The sequence below is a fragment of the Halichoerus grypus genome, chromosome 14, assembly GCF_964656455.1.
Source record: "Halichoerus grypus chromosome 14, mHalGry1.hap1.1, whole genome shotgun sequence".
In the NCBI taxonomy this organism is placed as follows: Eukaryota; Metazoa; Chordata; class Mammalia; order Carnivora; family Phocidae; genus Halichoerus; species Halichoerus grypus.
This window is the reverse complement of record NC_135725.1, coordinates 5,068,140-5,085,796: the sequence shown is the minus strand read 5'-3', so window position 1 is coordinate 5,085,796 and position 17,657 is coordinate 5,068,140. Positions and strand designations below refer to the sequence as shown.

The 17,657-nt window shown below is 44.7% G+C and overlaps 1 protein-coding gene across 3 annotated transcripts in view; it reads right to left on the bottom strand.

The window, feature by feature from the left end:
* LOC118527586 (contactin-associated protein-like 3) overlaps positions 1–17,657 on the bottom strand; it is a 180,533-nt gene that overhangs the window by 42,454 nt on the left and 120,422 nt on the right. For all 3 annotated transcript variants that reach the window (XM_078062282.1, XM_078062284.1, XM_078062283.1), the window contains exons 11-12: positions 16,201–16,307; positions 12,105–12,224 (exon numbers count right to left, since the gene is read on the bottom strand). In XM_078062282.1, coding sequence (XP_077918408.1) covers positions 12,105–12,224; positions 16,201–16,307 — 227 coding nt within the window. The remainder of the gene's footprint in view (positions 1–12,104; positions 12,225–16,200; positions 16,308–17,657) is intronic.

Genomic DNA, 17,657 nt, shown 5'->3' with positions numbered 1-17,657 from the left:
GGAAGAGAACCCCAAGGGCCATGGAAAGAACTCTAGCTCAAAGCCTATGAAAAACATCACCAAATATGCAAAATCTAGCAGGAACAGGAAGAGACTGTGAGTCAGCATGATTAATGCAGTCATATAGTCAGTTAGGAAAAAAGGCTTAATAGATCATCCCCTCTCTCTGCTCAACTGAAGGGGCTGCGAGTGTTCCTATAGCAACTTGAATCCCACAGGTTCCCCACCCCCAATCATGTTTTCACCAGACATTTTATATTTCAACATTTTCCCAGAAAATTATTTAAATGGACCTGGTGTTATTTTTTGCAATTACCTACTCACATTCACAGTCAGGGTTTCTTCCATCAGATGAAACGGGGTAAGACTAGCCATGGAGAAGCCATGTGCTCTGCTTGGGAGTTCATCAATTCTAATGCTGGTGTGTCATTTATTTTCATGGCTTATGGTACAAAGAAAAATGCTGTACTTGAGTGGCTCATACAGGCTAGTGGTCACTGTGATGGATTCACGGTCTTGCATGGTTAAAATGTAATCAGAAAAATCTTTTTCAAGTGGAGGGAAGGCAAAGCATGAACAGAATCTCAAAGCTGCCTTTTGAAAAAACAGAGAAATTTCAATGATTGCCCTTTCTGAATATATCATTTCCAAGACCCCAGCGAGGGCAGGTTAGGTTTCCCTGATGTGCCATAACGTAGGACTTTCATAGATTTCTGAACTGTAACTGGGAAAGCACCTTTGAGATGCAATATAACCTAAGCTCTCAAGGATGAGGAGACAGACCAAGGAATTTAAGTGACCAGCGTGCTGGAAAAATACTTTGCTGTTATTCACTGTAATATGAAGCACAAATGGGATCTGAGGAAATTAATTGTAATGAGGGAAAAATTTAAACAGGATTTTTAAACTGTTGCATCAGACCACATCATGTCGTGCTCATCCAGCTCAGTGGAGCCTTTCATCAGCACACGAGCAGGGAGGCTGTCCGTGCTCCCGGCCCACCACTCGTTTAGGCAAATCAACCTAAATTAATTTGACGGTTTGGTTTGGTAAGCAGGATATAAAAAAATAACACTGACTCACCATATCATATGACACCCTCTAGTTTCTCTTTATTTTGCCAAATTATATCCACTTTGCAATTTGCAACCCTTCCTACACTGTATAACGTATCTCTGAACTATACAAGGAGGCTTCGAGGGGAAAACAGGTGGTTGAATGGGGAAAAGAAACACATCTTTATTTTTAACAGTCAGGTAAACATGACTCCAAAGCATATCAGCTATGCTCATTTTCATCTCCCTGAGAAAAAAGAAGAAAAAAAAGACTTCATCACAAAAAACTTGATGCCTGTCTAGGTGGTCAGCCTGTCACTCAGGAGCTGGAAATTAATCTCGAGGAAAGGGAAGGCAAAAATCCCCTTTCTGACAGATGCCTGAAATGAAGTCCGAGTTGGGTCCAACACCACCTCTTTGGGAATGAAGCCAGCTGCCTGCATCTCTTCCGATGGAAAAGGGGTGCTCAAGTTCAAAGGAGAGGAGGAAGGCAACGTGCGAGGCGATTGGACCCGTCACCTCCCATGTGCAGATGAGGAACCAGTGGAAAAGGTGCGCTCACAGTGACACAGGATGGCGGACGGATGCAAACACTAGCAGGTGTCCCAGGAGCCACCAAGATGATGTGAACACCGCGTCCTGAGAGGTACAGCCCCAAAGCTTCTCAGAACGCCACTGCGTTACTCTCCGGAGGGAAACACCACAGCAGGTGGCCGCCATCTGTTACTCGGCCCAGGCCTCCTGCTGCACAGAACACGAAGGGAAGCCTAGGGACACCCCCTTGCTCAACTTCAGGAAACCATGCAACTTCACCACGCATTTCCAAGCAATCCAGTGTGAGCCACCGGGCTTTCTGAGTAGGTCAAGTTCTCAAAGACCGCTGAGGTCCGTGACCTTTCCGGAGTGCCTCATGCACCTGAGCCTTCTCCTGTTTTTCAAAGGAAAACACTCCCGGGGGGAATAGAACTAGATCACGGGCATTGAGGTGCACATATGTGCACACGGGGCTGGTGATGGCCAAGCGGCTGCTGTGAATGTCCAGTGGGGGCCCTGAGGAAGACAATGGGGGTCTTCGATCTGCCCCTGCCCTAGGTCTTGGAGGCTCTGGCCCTGCCATGGTGTCTGTCTACCAGAGCCGGGGAGGATTAGATGTCTGTGTTTCACTGAGGGGAGGGATGACTCCTCCAAGCAGGCAGCCTCCAGGTCCTGGGAGAGGCCCAGAGGTGGTCCTGTCTCAGCCCCACGCCTTTGAGTCCCTCCCAGTCAATATTTGCATTAGGGCCCTTAGAAGGGCTGCTGTTCGCAATGTCCACAATAGCCAAACTGTGGAAAGAGCCAAGATGTCCATCAACAGATGAATGGATAAAGAAGATGTGGTATATATACACAATGGAATATTATGCAGCCATCAAAAGGAATGAGATCTTGCCATTTGCAACGACGTGGATGGAACTGGAGGGTATTATGCTGAGCGAAATAAGTCAAACAGAGAAGACATGTATCATATGACCTCACTGATATGAGGAATTCTTAATCTCAGGAAACAAACTGAGGGTTGCTGGAGTGGGGGGTGGGGTGGGAGGGATGGGGTGACTGGGTGATAGACACTGGGGAGGGTATGTGCTCTGGTAAGCGCTGTGAATTGTGCAAGACTGTTGAATCTTAGATCTGTACCTCTGAAACAAATAATGCAATATATGTTAAGAAAGAAAAAAAGAAGAAGAAGAATGTAGCAGGAGGGGAAGAATGAAGGGGGGGAAATCGGAGGGGTAGACGAACCATGAGAGACGATGGACTCTGAAAAACAAACTGGGGGTTCTGGAGGGGAGGAGGGTGGGAGGATGGGTTAGCCTGGTGATGGGTATTGAGGAGGGCACATTCTGCATGGAGCACTGGGTGTTATGCACAAACAATGAATCATGGAACACTACATCAAAAACTAATGATGTAATGTATGGGGATTAACATAACAATAAAAAATTAAAAAAAAAAAAGAAGGGCTGCTGTTCTTGTCAACAGTTCTGAAGCCTTGAGCTTTGCATGATTTACTTTAATATTTTCCACACAAGAAAATGCTCTAAGACACTACTAACCCCCAGGAGAATGTAGCTACTTCACAGCCTTCTTCTCTGGGGATTTCAGAGAATGATCTTTTCACTTAATAGGTCACACAAAATGCAGCTTTATGTGTCTGCTCATTCATTAGTGTAGGCACCTGCTATTTAACATGGAAGGACACTTCTTCAACACGACTCACAGTCTCTTGAGGCAAGAGATACACGTGCGTGGCCCCACGCCAGGTGCCTCCCAAATGCTCAAATACCATGAAATGTCATTAGCGTCTCCCCTTGCATTTCAGCCCACCACACAGCAGGAAAGCAGAATAATTTCCTCGGGGAGAACATTATGTATACACTTACAAAATTAGATATGGACGGAGAACTGTGTCATGGTCAATGAGAGAATATGGGTTATAATCTGTGCTCTTGGAAAAGTCAAAAAATTCTCTAAGCCTTCAATGCCATACTTGGTAAGTGGGGAGAGTGAACCAGGTGGCATCGAAAGACTGAAAACTATTGTTCTGGCCATCTTCAGATGCCAAGGCAATTAACTGGGCATGCTGCTGGCTGAGCTGCAATCTGAGTGTTGTATTTTTATTGTTCCTCAAGACCATTTGCCTGTCCATCCGCAGGCAGGGCTGTGGTGATGAGAGCAGGAAAACGAAATTTCCCAAAACATGTGTCTTTTCTCCCCTGTTGGGAGCAGTGACAGGACCTGCTCTGGAAGTTGTGCGTCCCCACGCACCCTGGGCATGCCTACTTTCGGAACTCCCTTTAGGAGCTGCAGGAGATCAGCCAGAATGATGTCCCCTCAGTGGGAGCAGGAAGGATTCTTTCCAGGCAAAAGCCAATATAAAAAGATGCAGGGTCATGGTGCATGACAATCATCAAAGAGCAGCTTTTCTCTCTCTTTCTCTTTTTTTTTTTCTTAGAAATTCTAACATTTCAACACTATAGAATTTTCTGTAAGAGATACTATTTTCAAACAAAACTTGCCACGCATGACATATGATGATGCCATGCTTACTGTCAATCTCAGTTTTCAAGAGCAAAGCAGAGAACAACGAAATCACGACTCTTTCCAAGCAAAGAAAAATATATACTGTAGCAGCTGTGCATGTGTTCATGAAATAAACTCACCAACCCACACTCAGAGCCTTTTTTTTTTTTTTTTTTTTACAAATTTCCAACAAGTGTTCATATATACAGGGATACCTCAGAGATATTGCAGGTCCAGTTCCAGACCACCACAATAAAACATATACTGCAAGACAGTGAGTCAGAAGAACTTTTTGGTTTCCACTGCATATAAAAGTTCTGTTTCCACCATACTGGAGTCAATATTAAGTGTGCAATAGCATTATGTCTAAAAAATGTACATACCTTAATTAAAAATACTTTATTGCTAAAAAATGCTAACCATCATCTGAGCTCTTAGCAAGCTGTAATCTGCTTTGCTGCTGGATGGTCTTGCCTTGATGGTGATGGCAGCTGACTGATCAGGGTGGTGATTGCTGAAGGTCAGGACAGCTGTGGCCGTTTCTTAAAATAAGACAACAATGAAGTTTGTAACATTGATTGACTCTTCCTTTCATGAATGATATCTCTGTAGCATGGGATGCTGTTTGATAGCATTTTACCCACAGAAGAATTTCTTTCAAACTATCAATTAAGTTGATGTAATATTCTAAATCCTTTGTTTTTTCAACCATCTTCACCAGGAGTAGATCCCACCTCAAGAAACCACTTTCTTTGCTCATTCTTCAGCAGGAACTGTTTATCCGTTCAAGCTGTATCCTGAGATGGCAGCAGTCCCATCTTCAGGCTTCACTTCTAATTCTGGTTCTCTTGCTATTTCCACCACTTCTGCAGTGACCTTTTCCTCTGAAGTCTTGAACCCCTCAAAGTCATCCATGAAGACTGGAATCTACTTCTTCCAAATTCCTAACAACGTTGATATGTTGATCTCTCCTCACGAATCATGAATGTTCTTCATGGCATCTAGGATGGTGAATCCTTCCCAGAAGGTTTTCAACTGACTTAGCCCAGATCCCATCAGAGGAATCACTATGTACGGCAAGTAGAGTCCTATGAAATGTACTTCTTAAATAAGAAGACTTGAATAAGAAATAAAGAAAAAAAAAGAGACAGAGACTCTTAAATACAGAGAACCAACTGGTGGTTGCCAGAGGGTAGTTGGGTGGGAGGGATGGGTGAAAGAGATAAAGGGAATCAAGAGCATACTTATCATGATAAGCACTGAGTCATGCATAGAACCGTTCGATCATTATACTGTACCCCTATATACTTGAAACCAGTATAACACTGTAAGTTATACTCCAATAAAAAATAAATATAATTAATTTAAAAATTTTAAAAAGACTTGTAAGTTGAAATGACTGCTTGATCCACAGGCTGCAGAATGGATGTTGTGTTCGCAGACATGAAAATAACATAAATCTCATTGTCCGACTCCATCGGAACTCTTGTGCGACGATCAGGTGCATAGTCAATAAGTGATGATAGTGTGAAAGGAATCTTTTTTTTTCTTCCTTAGCGGGTCTCAACAGTGGGCTTAAAACATTCAGTAAACCATGCTGGAAACAGATGTGCTGTCCTCCAGGCTCTGCTGTTCCGCTTACAGAGCACAGGCAGAGTAGATTTACCATCACTCCTAAGGGCCCGAGGATTTGAGAAATGATAAAGAAGCACCTGCTACAAGTTAAAAGTCACCAACTGCATTGGCCCCGCCAAGACGATCAGCCTGTCCTTGGAAGCTTGGAAGACAGGCACTGACTTCTCCTCTCTAGCCAGGAGTCCTAGATGGCATCTTCTTCCTGTGGGAGGCTCTTGCATCCACACTGAAAATCTGTGGGTCGGTGGAGCCGCCTTCGGTAATGACCTCAGCTCCATCTTCCGGATCACTTGCCGCAGCTCCTCCATCGGCACCTCATGCTTCGCCTGCACTTTTACGCCCCGGACACGGCTTCCTTCCTTAAACCTCAGGAGCCGATCTCTGCTAGCTTCAGACTTTGCTTCTGCAGCTTCCTCCCCGCTCTCCGCCTTCACGGAATTGAAGAGAGTCAGGGCCTCGCTCTGGGTTAGGCTGTGGCTGAAGGGAATGTCATGGCTGGCTTGACCTTTTATGCACCAAACGTTCTCCACATCAGCAATAAAGCTGCTTCACCTTCCTATCATTCAAGTGTTCACTGAGGTGGCCCTTTTAATTTCCTTCAGGAGCTTTTCCTTCGCATTCACAACTTGGCTAACTGGCACAAGAGGCCTTAGCTTTCCACATGCCTTCCTCACTAAGCTTTAATCATGTCTAGCTTTTGATCGAAAGTGAGAGGCGTGTGGCTCTTCCTTTCAGGTGAACACTTAGAGACTACCGTAGGGTTATTAATTGGTCTTTCAATACTGTTGTGTCTTGGGGATAGGGAGCCCAAGGACAGAGAGGGATCTAGATGTGGAAATGGCCAGTTGGTATAGTGGTCAGAACACGTTCAACATTTACCAATGAAGTTCGCGGTCTTAGATGCACATAGTTCATGGTGCCTGAAAACAACTACAATAGTAACACCAAAGATCACTGATCACAGATCATCATAACAAATATAATTGTAACAAAAAAGTTAGAAATATTGTGAGCATTACCAAAATGTGCCACAGAGACACAAAGTGAGCAGGTGCTGTTGGAAAATGGTGCCAGTAGACTTGTCCCACCCAGGGTAGACACAAACCTTTAATTTGTTTCAAAAAAAAAAAAAAAAGCAAATCTGCCAAGTTCAGTAAAGCAAAGCGCAATAAAATGAGGTATGCCTGTATTTAAAATAGCAAATGCAAACTTATAATATTCATAATATGTTTAGTTAGCTGAATTACATCTGTCTCCCTCCCTAGTCTGAAGGTCTGAAGGTCTATGAGAGAAGTTCGTTCCTTCTTCTTACTCTAATTCGATGTGGCACCTGCGGGCTTCCAGGTGAGCTCCATGGCTCAGCGGTCAAGTGTGGAGGATGAGTGAATGAATGCCTGAATTGAATGTCTGACTGGAAAGGGAGGTGTTTGATTGTGCTGAGACAGGAACTGCTGCAGGAAGACAGAGGTGAAAGAAACAGAAAATCTATACAAATACACACACATAAAAAGCATAGCAGGATGGCTTGACTCTATTCCGTAGAGTATTTTTTTTTTAATTAACGTGAGCTGTATGTAAAGCAACTGGGCTGAGTGTCCTCTGTTATAGCACAATGCCAGCTGGAGGCCAGTCGCATTTTTCTGTCACAGGAAGAAGGCTGTTTAAGAAACACAGTGGCACGGTTTGCATAACCGTGACGGAGTCCATGGTAACAATGAGTAAGAAGTGCTGGGTTATTGACACGCTGAGTCGATGAATCAGGATCTGACGGGGGGAGTGGGCAGGTGTGCAACAGACCGAGTCCTCGGCTTGTTCATCAAGCCCCCTGTTGATTTGTATGAACCAGATGTTCATGGGTCATTGCTCTGACCACATGCCATCTCCTCCCTGGACAAGTGTTCCCATGGTGCCATGTCTGGGAACCAGTATCTGGAGCACAACTATGAACACAGCAAAGGACAACTGTGAGGGGTTTCAGGTGGGCACAGACGGCCCCACTCCCCCAGTGGGGAGAGCCAGGGAGCTCACATCTCTCATCCCACCATCAATGAAGTTATGTTCTGTCTCTTCTGCTTAGAAAGGGGATCGATCTGTTAACAAATTGCAACAGTCCCTTCAAAATAGTTTATCTTTTTGGTTTTGTTTTGGTTGTTTTTATACGAAAGGTACTAAAATTTATGCAGAGCATATCTTGGCATTACATTTTTCAAGGCTATTACCAAGGATATAATTTTAACCATTGGTTTGGAATTTTGGTTTTTGCATGTTTCTCCAAGTGTATTTGTTTGTAATAATTAAAGAATATTTAATTGCCCACAGGCATGGTAGCTTCATGGAGAAGGTGAACTTCACAGCGGAACTATTTCCAGGCTGGGAGAAGAAGACCAGGATCTTAGTTCTTCCACCGTCAACAATGAGGTTTGTCAGAGGGCACCTCATGGGACCCCATTCAGCTGTAACTCTGGTTCATTCCTGTATTTTCCCTGGGATCACCTTGGATTTTTTAAACTTTTGATTAAATACTTTGCAGTGTAGCTTCTGGAAATATCTGTTGTCTTTGGATTGGCCTCTGCATTTCTCTGTCTTTAGCACGGTGCTTTCCTATGGCTCTGAGTTTCATAAAAACCCTTGGTGTTTAACATTATTTGGAAATCCTCTCTGCAGTATTTTTAACAAAGCAGGATGTGTGTGTGTCTGTGTGTTCCATGTTCCAACTCAATCCTGATTCATGGAACTTTATAACATTTATCTCATCACATAGAATAAGAACATACTAAATTCAGGAGTTTTCTTTTATGAAAGGCAGCTATAAACTTCTTTAAAAAACTTAATTACCCAAAAGGTCTTGTGATACAATGATCTGTACTTAATGCTTGGTCATTTGCAAAGTAATATGACGACATACATAGTCATTAAGTATTATTTGATAATAAAAACTATAGCAATATCAATCATTAAATTATTATCCCTAATTTTCATGAATTCCTACACACATACACACACGCATGTATGCGTGCTTTAAAACTCTAAGATTTTCCAAGATTAAATTAGAGAGTTTGGAAGATGTTTAATTTGCACAATCAATGCCTTAGATATTATCTTAATGTATGTGAACGATTCTTGTTGCCTTTGTGGATGCAGTGGTGGATCATTAAATTTCACCCACAGCTACCTATACAAACTGGAACAACAGGACAACTGCCTGGACAGAAAAATGAATAGTGGCACCAGAATTTTAACATCTGCGTTAGTTCTATTTCTCCATTCCGTGATGCCCTTTGCTCTCTTTCCATTTTAATTTTGGTGGAGACAGAGCAGGCTGTACACAGTAAAACCAAAGATCCTCAGCCCCGGGGCGGTGGCTTCTAAATCTCTGTGTACATCAGAATTTCTTGGGAAGCTTCATGAAGCACAGCTTCTCCTGGGATGCTGCCCCAGAATCCGTGCCTGCCGAGAGCAGAGCTGCCCTTCAGTGGACAGTGGACAAGGGTGTGGGGACCCAGAGACGCCCCACGTTGCTGTGGGATGCTCACAGTGTCCACCAGCCCCCGCAAAGCAAATGGGAGCCTGCTGGGCTGTTCAATTAATGTATAAAGTTATTCTCCAAAATATATTTTTAGAAGTTTGTGTTGCCAAGGATGTTATAACCACCCAGCGGGCTTTCAGATGACACATTACACTCGTTTTTATGACCAACAGGTCCTCACTAACTAGACGAGCAGCTGGCAACCCAAACTTCAGGTATTCACCGCGGGAATCCCGGTATTCCTTTTCAGACCTGCTTCTTCCCTGCTGATAGTATCCGCACCTTCCTTCCAGGGCTCGGATCCAAACATGGAAGCCTTCCCGGATGCCTGTCTTTCTCCAGCCACATCCGGTCACGGATTCGGACTCCGACCTCCTCCCCTTCTCCGCTCCCACCCGCTCGGTGCCACCACCGTCTTGGCTCCACTACTGGAGGGTCCCGCTAACCGGTCTCCTTGCTCCCTCTTGGCACAGCGTGGTGGTTAAAGGCCCAAACTGCTCTGCTGTGTGAGTCCTGGACCTGTCACTTCCCAGCTTCGTGACTCGAGGGCCACCCTCCGGTCCCTCCACCCGCGTTTGTCCAACACACCAGGCTCCCTGGATCGCATTCCCTCCCCTTGAAGGCTTGCTCAGGTTTTCTCAAAGCTGCTTCTTTTATGTGGTTGGCTCAAACGTAACTTTCAAACTGAGTGCTTTCCTGACCCCTCTATTTAAAATTGTGACCCGCCCTTCCACGTCTGTGCCCCCCGCCCCCGCTGTATTCACGTCACAGCACCTGCCGCCCTGCACCAGACCACCTGCTCCATTAGCTGCCCTCCGCTGTCTGGTTCCCCACACAGACGTGCGCACCGCACCGGGGGAGGGTATGTGCTACTCCGCTCGCTGCCGCGGTTACCGCCGAGCCTCGCGCAGAGTGGGTACCGAGGACAGAGGTGTTCAACGCTGTTAGGCACTTTTTTTTTTCACCTCTTCAGTTTTGTGCCTTTACTTGGGCATTTCTTCGAGTCACTCAGGGGAGGAAAATGATTCACATCCTCAGGAGACAGTTTGCAAGGCCTTCATCTTGTATATAAAATTGACCAGGAGGGTTAACCGGAAGATTTTACCTTTTCCTTCCTGTATTTAGAGGCTCCTTCTTGCCTCGAGGATTAAAAGAAAAAAAAAAAACAAAACTCGGCTTATCTATCATCAGATAGTTTCCTATGTTAACCAAAATTAAAAGCTGAGCATCTGTTCTTACTTTCTCTTTGCACTTTGACAATAACTACTCTTCCTTCTGGTAGTGGGTTCACTCCGAAAAGGTAGCAGCAGTGACAGGCCATCAAAACACATCAGTGATGTTATGAAATCACTATTAAAACAAATGTCTTTGAACGAGTGGTACATTCCAAAGGTGCTTTATAAATATGCACAACGGAAGCTTCCTGGTGAAGCCTGGACCACGTGTCCACTTGGGATGATTAAAATATTTTTCCTTTATTATCACCATACACTGCAGACAATCAGGCAATTAGCTGTTTGTTATTCCTTTTGGCAGCAAGTGTCTTTTTTTTTTTTAATAAACGTGACCTCAGCCTTACCAACCCTGCCAACAGTTAATTATCAAGAAAACAGCTTCAGTCATTGAAACCTTACTCATCTTTGCAATGTGCCAGCTAGGATCATTTTCACTTTTCTATGGATCTTGAAATTTTTCAATGTATAAGGAACTTTTCTTATAGGACAAAATATATGAAAATTTTAATGTGTCCTAGACTTCTATGATAATTAAGCACGTGATTGATAAAAGTAGAATGTATTATGGGGATGCCAGCATTTTTATTTAGCTTTCTCTGTTCTTGGCATTCACTTGAGCCATGATAATGCCAGCAAAACAAAACAGAAATTGAATAAGTTGAAGGCCTGTTATAACCACTGGAGCTGAGAATATCTAGAAAGATCCCTTTGGTCGTTTCCTCACATACTTTATAGATCACACATCCTTCAGTAAAGGTAAGTCAATATATTTATCTCTTATCATCACACTGCAATGTTTTGGTCAGTATCGATGACAAAATGCTTGCCCCAAACAACCATATGTGCATCCAGTGTAAAGCTGGGGATAGTTTTGGGGCTGGAGGATATAATTGATCCAATTCAGATCAAACCATTTGATTCACCACTGCCAAAATGCTCAGATTTTATGTATGAGGTGATGGGAGGTATAAAAACTGCACCAGAACTTTCCGCTCGTCACAAACCGCCATCATAAATTCCCCCACAAATAACTCCTTCCACCTAGAAATTGCAACCCCCTCCAGGTGACAAATAGCCAGAGCGGAGAAAGCAAATTATAGCTAAGTCATGGTTACCTGAGAACCATTTACAGCTGACTCTTTCCTGACCAGTGTCTCAGACTTTGCAGGGACAAACTCCACGGTTGTCAAAGTGCCTGCTGGGTCCACACCACTAGAGTAGCACGGGAAGTTTTGTTAAGGAGGGTGCTTTCCTTTCTGTTGGTGAAATGTGATGTGAGCGCAGGAGAAAATGTGGCTGCCGACACACACACACACACACACACACACACACGTGTAAAAGAGGCGTTAGAATTTGCATCAATTCCATGGACAGCTGTCATTCAGTACGGCGGATGCACTGGTCCTCTGCAGAACTTGTTTACGACACACCTGTATCCATCCACCACCTATAACTGGGTTTCTAGGGAAAATGAAATATTGCTTATATATAGTTGCACAGGAACACATTGCTCTACGAAGTAAAACCTCGTGGTTTTGCACACAGCAACCAATTACACAAGCTTAACTGGCACGATAAAGCTTATTAGCGTACCTGTCATGTTGCAATATACGAGAGCAGGTCCAAGCGGGCCACTTCCGTCTGAATCGATATAGTAGAGCCCTGAGGAGTCTCCTCTGTGCTTGTGGGCTTCACAGGACTGCTCATACAAAGCTGCAAAGGACAGGGATCTCAGACAGGGGCTGCAATGGGGAAGATTCCTCCCTGTCGTTAGTGATGGGATACTTTCCCCAGTGATACTCATTCTGCCTTGCTCTCGGGGACATTTTCTCTAGGGGAGTGGTCGGTCCCCTGTGTCAATCAGGCAGCATGAAGACTCTGAAGCTTGGAGTGAAAGATTTTAAGAGGTATCACCGTGTGGATCTGAACCCTGCCTGCTCTAGAAACAAGATTCTTCCCAAATCCATGGTAACAGGACTCACGCTATCTACTTCTATTCCGCCTCATAATATCTAAGCATCTGAAGTGAGCTGGCTTCATCTCCCTAAGTGATCTGTTATTATCTAATAACCATGTCGATGTATTAAATTACTCAGTAATTATACCCTCTGTTTACTTAGAACAATCTACAGGTGCAATGCATTGTTTACCAGATGAGTTTTATAAATCGGCAACTCTTCTTCATTCCATTTATAAGGTGTGTTTTAAAAGAAATTTCCTTAAATGCTTTGCAAATGATTATTCAAGCAAATTGAAAGTCAAAAAAATATATATACATGAAACGTCTCTTGGTAATTTCAACGTATCCTGATTTTTAGTTGAATTTTTTTATACGTGCAATAAATGTTTTGCTACCACAAGGCAAGCGATTAACATCTGCAGATGATGGACTTAATTAATGTTCAGAATAAGTTTAAATGACTAATCAACTGAGTAATACCTTCCATGTGCATCACTCATTTCCTTGACAGGAAAGACCCTTTGAAAACCTGAAAAGTAGCGAATGGCAGCCAGGAAAGAAGTACAGTAATGGTTCTGGCACAGTGCAGACTGGATCCCTCAGCACCCTAAGGATGAGACCTGGCATCCATGAACACAGTCCCAGCAAGTGGCCACGCAAGAGCCACAGAGCAGAGTGATCCTAGTAGGGACAGAGGGGGCAAAGCGTGGGAGGAGAACTGATGCCATTCTATACTCCCTGGATTGTCTGCCCTTTAAAACTCTGCCTATTTCGAAGAATGAAGAAAATCCTGGAGAGGGGGTGGGGCAGGGCAGAGGGATTTTTCTCCCTTCTCACAGAAGAAGAAGATCAAAGTAATGTTCACTTGCCCAGGGATTTTGCAAAATACAACATTCTTTTATAAAATATGGCCAAGTGTCAAGTGTGTCAAATTAGATTGGCCCCCATCAATAGCACACCTCGCACCATCTACTCTGATGGCCACAGAGACAATATGGATCGCTTTCCCAGACATGCTGGTATTTTGTCCACTCATGTTTATATTTCTACAAATACATAAATATGCTCGTAACCGCCTAGAAGAGTGTCCAGAGGGACAGACACAAAGTGATAACAGTGGTTACATTTGGGTGGGGGCTGGACCTACCTGGGGACCAAGGGTAGAAGAGGAAACCCTAGGAAGACACTTGCTCTACATGTGAATGCAGACTCATTCACTGGGCACTTACACCAAAAACTAAAGGTCTCTGATCCCTTACTGTGGATTTGGAAATATCTCACCTTCATTTTGGTATACAGTTAAAGAATCACAATGAAGTCCATTCAGTTATTAGACCAAATCAAATTATTAAGGCCACAAGTGAAAGACCCTTTATATAACACCTGTGAATTTTTAAATCAGAGTTGTTTGGAATGATGTTTAAATCAGAGTTAATGATAACACTTTAGCAATCATTCCTTAGTCATTAATATTCAGTAGGTATCTGCTCTGTGTAAGACAACTTGTTAGATATGATGGGGAGACACTGTAAGTAGGAGGCCACCCCCATTCCTAGCTGCAACTCTGGACCAGTCACTCAGCCTCAGACTTCCCAGAAGTCCAGCTCCTTCCAAATAGAGTTATCTTGGCAAGTTCTTACCTGGCACCATAATAGTAAATAGAGATGCGGGTAGAATTGCTCTGGGTGAACGTATGGGATTTTTAGGGGGGGCGGTGAGTCACCTCCCTTTGCCTGAAAGAACCTCCTGGCTCCTCTGTGGAACCCCCTGAGCTGGGGACCAGGTCTTCCCATCCCAACACTGATGCCTGCTTCCCTGGGGTTCAGTTCACATAAGGTTGGATACATGACAATCCGTTCTTTGCTCAGTGAATTTTCATGTCATGCTATCTCTCTAAAGACCCAGAGAGAGGAGACGTGCTACAAAAGAAGGGACTCAGAAATGTCGGCAGTCACTCTGGAAAACAGTATGGAGGTTTCCTCAAAAAGTTGAAAATAGAGCTACCCTATGACCCAGCAATTGCACTACTAAGTATTTATGCCAAAGATACAAATGTAGTGATCCAAAGGGGCACCTGCACCCCAATGTTTATAGCAGCAATGTCCACAATAGCCAAACTATGGAAAGAGCCCAGTTGTCCATCAACAGATGAATGGATAAAGAAGATGTGGTATATATACACAATGGAATATTACTCAGCCATCAAAAAGAATGACATCTTGCTATTTGCAACAACGTGGATGGAACTAGAGGGTATTTGCCAAGTGAAATAAGTCAATCAGAGAAAGGCAACTATCATATGATTTCACTCAAAATTGGAATTTAAGAAACAAAACAGGAGCATAGGGCAAGGGAGGGAAAAATTAAACAAGACAAAATCAGAGAGGGAGACAAACCTTTAGAGACTCTTGATCATAGGAAACAAACTGAGGGTTGCTGGAGGGGAGGGAGTGGGGGGATGGGGTAACTGGGTGATGGACACTGGGGAGGGCACATGATGTAACGAGCACTGGGTGTTACATGAGACTGACGATTCACTAACCTCTACTTCTGAGACTAATAATACAGTATATGTTAATTAATTGAATTGGAATAAAAATAAATAAACTTTTTAAAAAAGAAATGTCGGCAGTGATACACAAAAAAGGAAAAAGTAGAATAAAAACATAAACAACAAACGCCAATGATTAGAAAACAATGAGGATCTCGGGGCTCTGTCATAAACTTCTAGTAGGTAATGAATTAGGGGTCAATAAAGTTTGGCTAGCTGTGAAATTGAGAAAGTAATTCTTCAGGAAAGAGACTGGTGTTCAAGGTGGAAGAAATGGGATGGAGAGGGGGTTGAGAGCTCTGGCTGGCAGCTGTGTCACCACAGTCGAAGGAGCTGACCCCTCTCTTTCCTCAAGCGTACAGTGTGGAAAATAAAGCAGTTACCTTCTAGGGCAGGTTTGAGGATTAAAGGAGTTGAAACATGCAGAACTAGAGGGAACTAGGATCCCACAGGCACGGGGCAAGTTCCCAGTGTTCACCACCACCAGCATCCAAGAGCATCAGGATTGCCAGGGACCTGAACATTTACTCGTGCTCCTCTGGAGACTCTCTTCGTTTGATTTTATAAACACTGACAATCAGTAATTTGTCCTCTTTACTTTGGCAGACAGGACTTGAGAACCAAAGTTGGGTCCAACTCAAGGAACAGAACAAGTAACACCATCATGTCATCTAGATTGCTTTTTGTATTTTGGGGGGGGGTGTTGTTTGTTTGTTTTTTCACTTTTTGTTATATTTTATCTTCCTATATTTATTTTCCTTTGCCTGCTATTTTTTTTTTTCCATCCTATTTGGTACTATGGATTTCTGCAAGCTGCCTTAACATCACTAGGAAATAAAATTGATTAAAAATAAACCAGACAAGGGCACCTTGTGGTTCAGTTGGTTAAGCATCGGACTCCTGATTTTGGCTCAGGTCATGATCTCAGGGTCATGAGATCGAGCCCCATGTCGGGCTCCACACTGGGCTGGGATTCTCTCCCTCCCTCTCCCCCGGCCCCTCCCCACCTCTAAAATAAATAAATAAACGAACCAGACAAAAATTAGTCTCTAAAATACCTACTGGTTCTCGTTGTTGCTTTCTAGCACACAGCTGCACTGATACAGACACATAGGCACCAAATCAGAAAGGGAAAATAGAACTGCACGGAAATCCGAACAGTGAGGCGTGAGGCTTACGGGAATGGCAGGTCGCGCCCGTGTAGCCAGTGTGCGCGCAGTCACAGGAGAAGGTGTCCCAGGACTGGGAACATTCGCCCCCGTGTTCACAGTAGCTGGGCAAACACCTACAAGAAAACAGACACACCTGCTATTTCCCACATTCGGTCAGGAGAAAATGTGTATCTTAGCGCTAACCTGCTACACTGAAACATGGTACTGACAGTGCTTTCAGGAGAAAAATGAGACATTAACAAAACCCGCTGGGTCTGTCAAGAAGGTTTCCTAATGCAATACCCACCACAGACTAAGAAACCCACCAGATGCAGGCGGAGCAAGATGGCGGAGGAGTAGGAGACCTGGATTTCGTCTCCTCTCAGGAATTCAGCTGGATAGGGATCAAACCATTCTGAACACCTACAAATTCAACAGGAGATCGAAGAAAAGAATAGCAACAACTCTCTGAACAGAAAAGCGACCACTTTCTGGAAGGTAGGACGTGCGGAGAAGTGAATCCGAGGCGATATTCGGAAGGATAGACGGCGGGGGAGGGGCCTCCGTCGGCCGCTTCTGGCAAGTGATAGAGCCGCGGAGCACAAAATCGGAACTTTTAGAAGTCGGTTCTGCTGAGGGACGTCACTCTGGTGGCGAAGTGGGGGGTGGAACCCTCACGGGACAGTGTGGTCTCAGGACCCTCGGGGTCACAGAAAGACCGGGGGTGCCTGAGTGCGGCAGAGCTCCCAGGGATCGGAGCGGGGAAGCCGGCTGCAGAGACGGAGCCCAGGCGCGGGCTCTCAGCTCGGGGTTGTCATAAACCGTGATCCGCGGCACAGTCGGGCCACTGCTCCTCCAGCAGGGACCCAACAAGCGGCAGATCCGGGGAGACTCCCCTTCCTCCCCCGGGAGGAGCGGCGGGGAGCACACCGCGGGGATCTGCTGGGTTTGGAGACTCCACCCAGGGTCGGGTGCCAGAGAGAAAGGCGCGGTCACAGGCCGGGTGAGCGCGGAGTGTGGCCGGAGACCGGGGAGACGGGAGTGACTGACTGCTTTTCTCTGGGGGCTCGCTGAGGAGCGGGGCCCCGAGTTCTCGGCTCCGCCGGGGCGGAGACTGGGAGGCCGCCATTTTCACTCTCCGCCTCCAAAGCTGTACGGAAAGCTTGCAGGGAACAAAAGCTCCCGAGAGCAAACCCGAGCAGATTACTTAGCCCGGACCGGCGAGGGCGGGGCAATTCCGCCTCCGGCAAAGACATTTGGGAACCACGGCAACAGGCCCCTCCCCCAGAAGATCAGCGAGAACAGCCAGCCAAGACCAGGTTTACCGATCAATGAGAACGGCAGAACTCCAGCGCTAGGGGAATACTGCACATAGAATTCATGGCTTTTTTACCTTGATTCTTTAGTCTTTCAAAGTTAATTATTTTTTTTAACTGTCTTTTTTTCTTTTTTCTTTTTTTTTGAATTTTTCTTTTTCCCTTTTT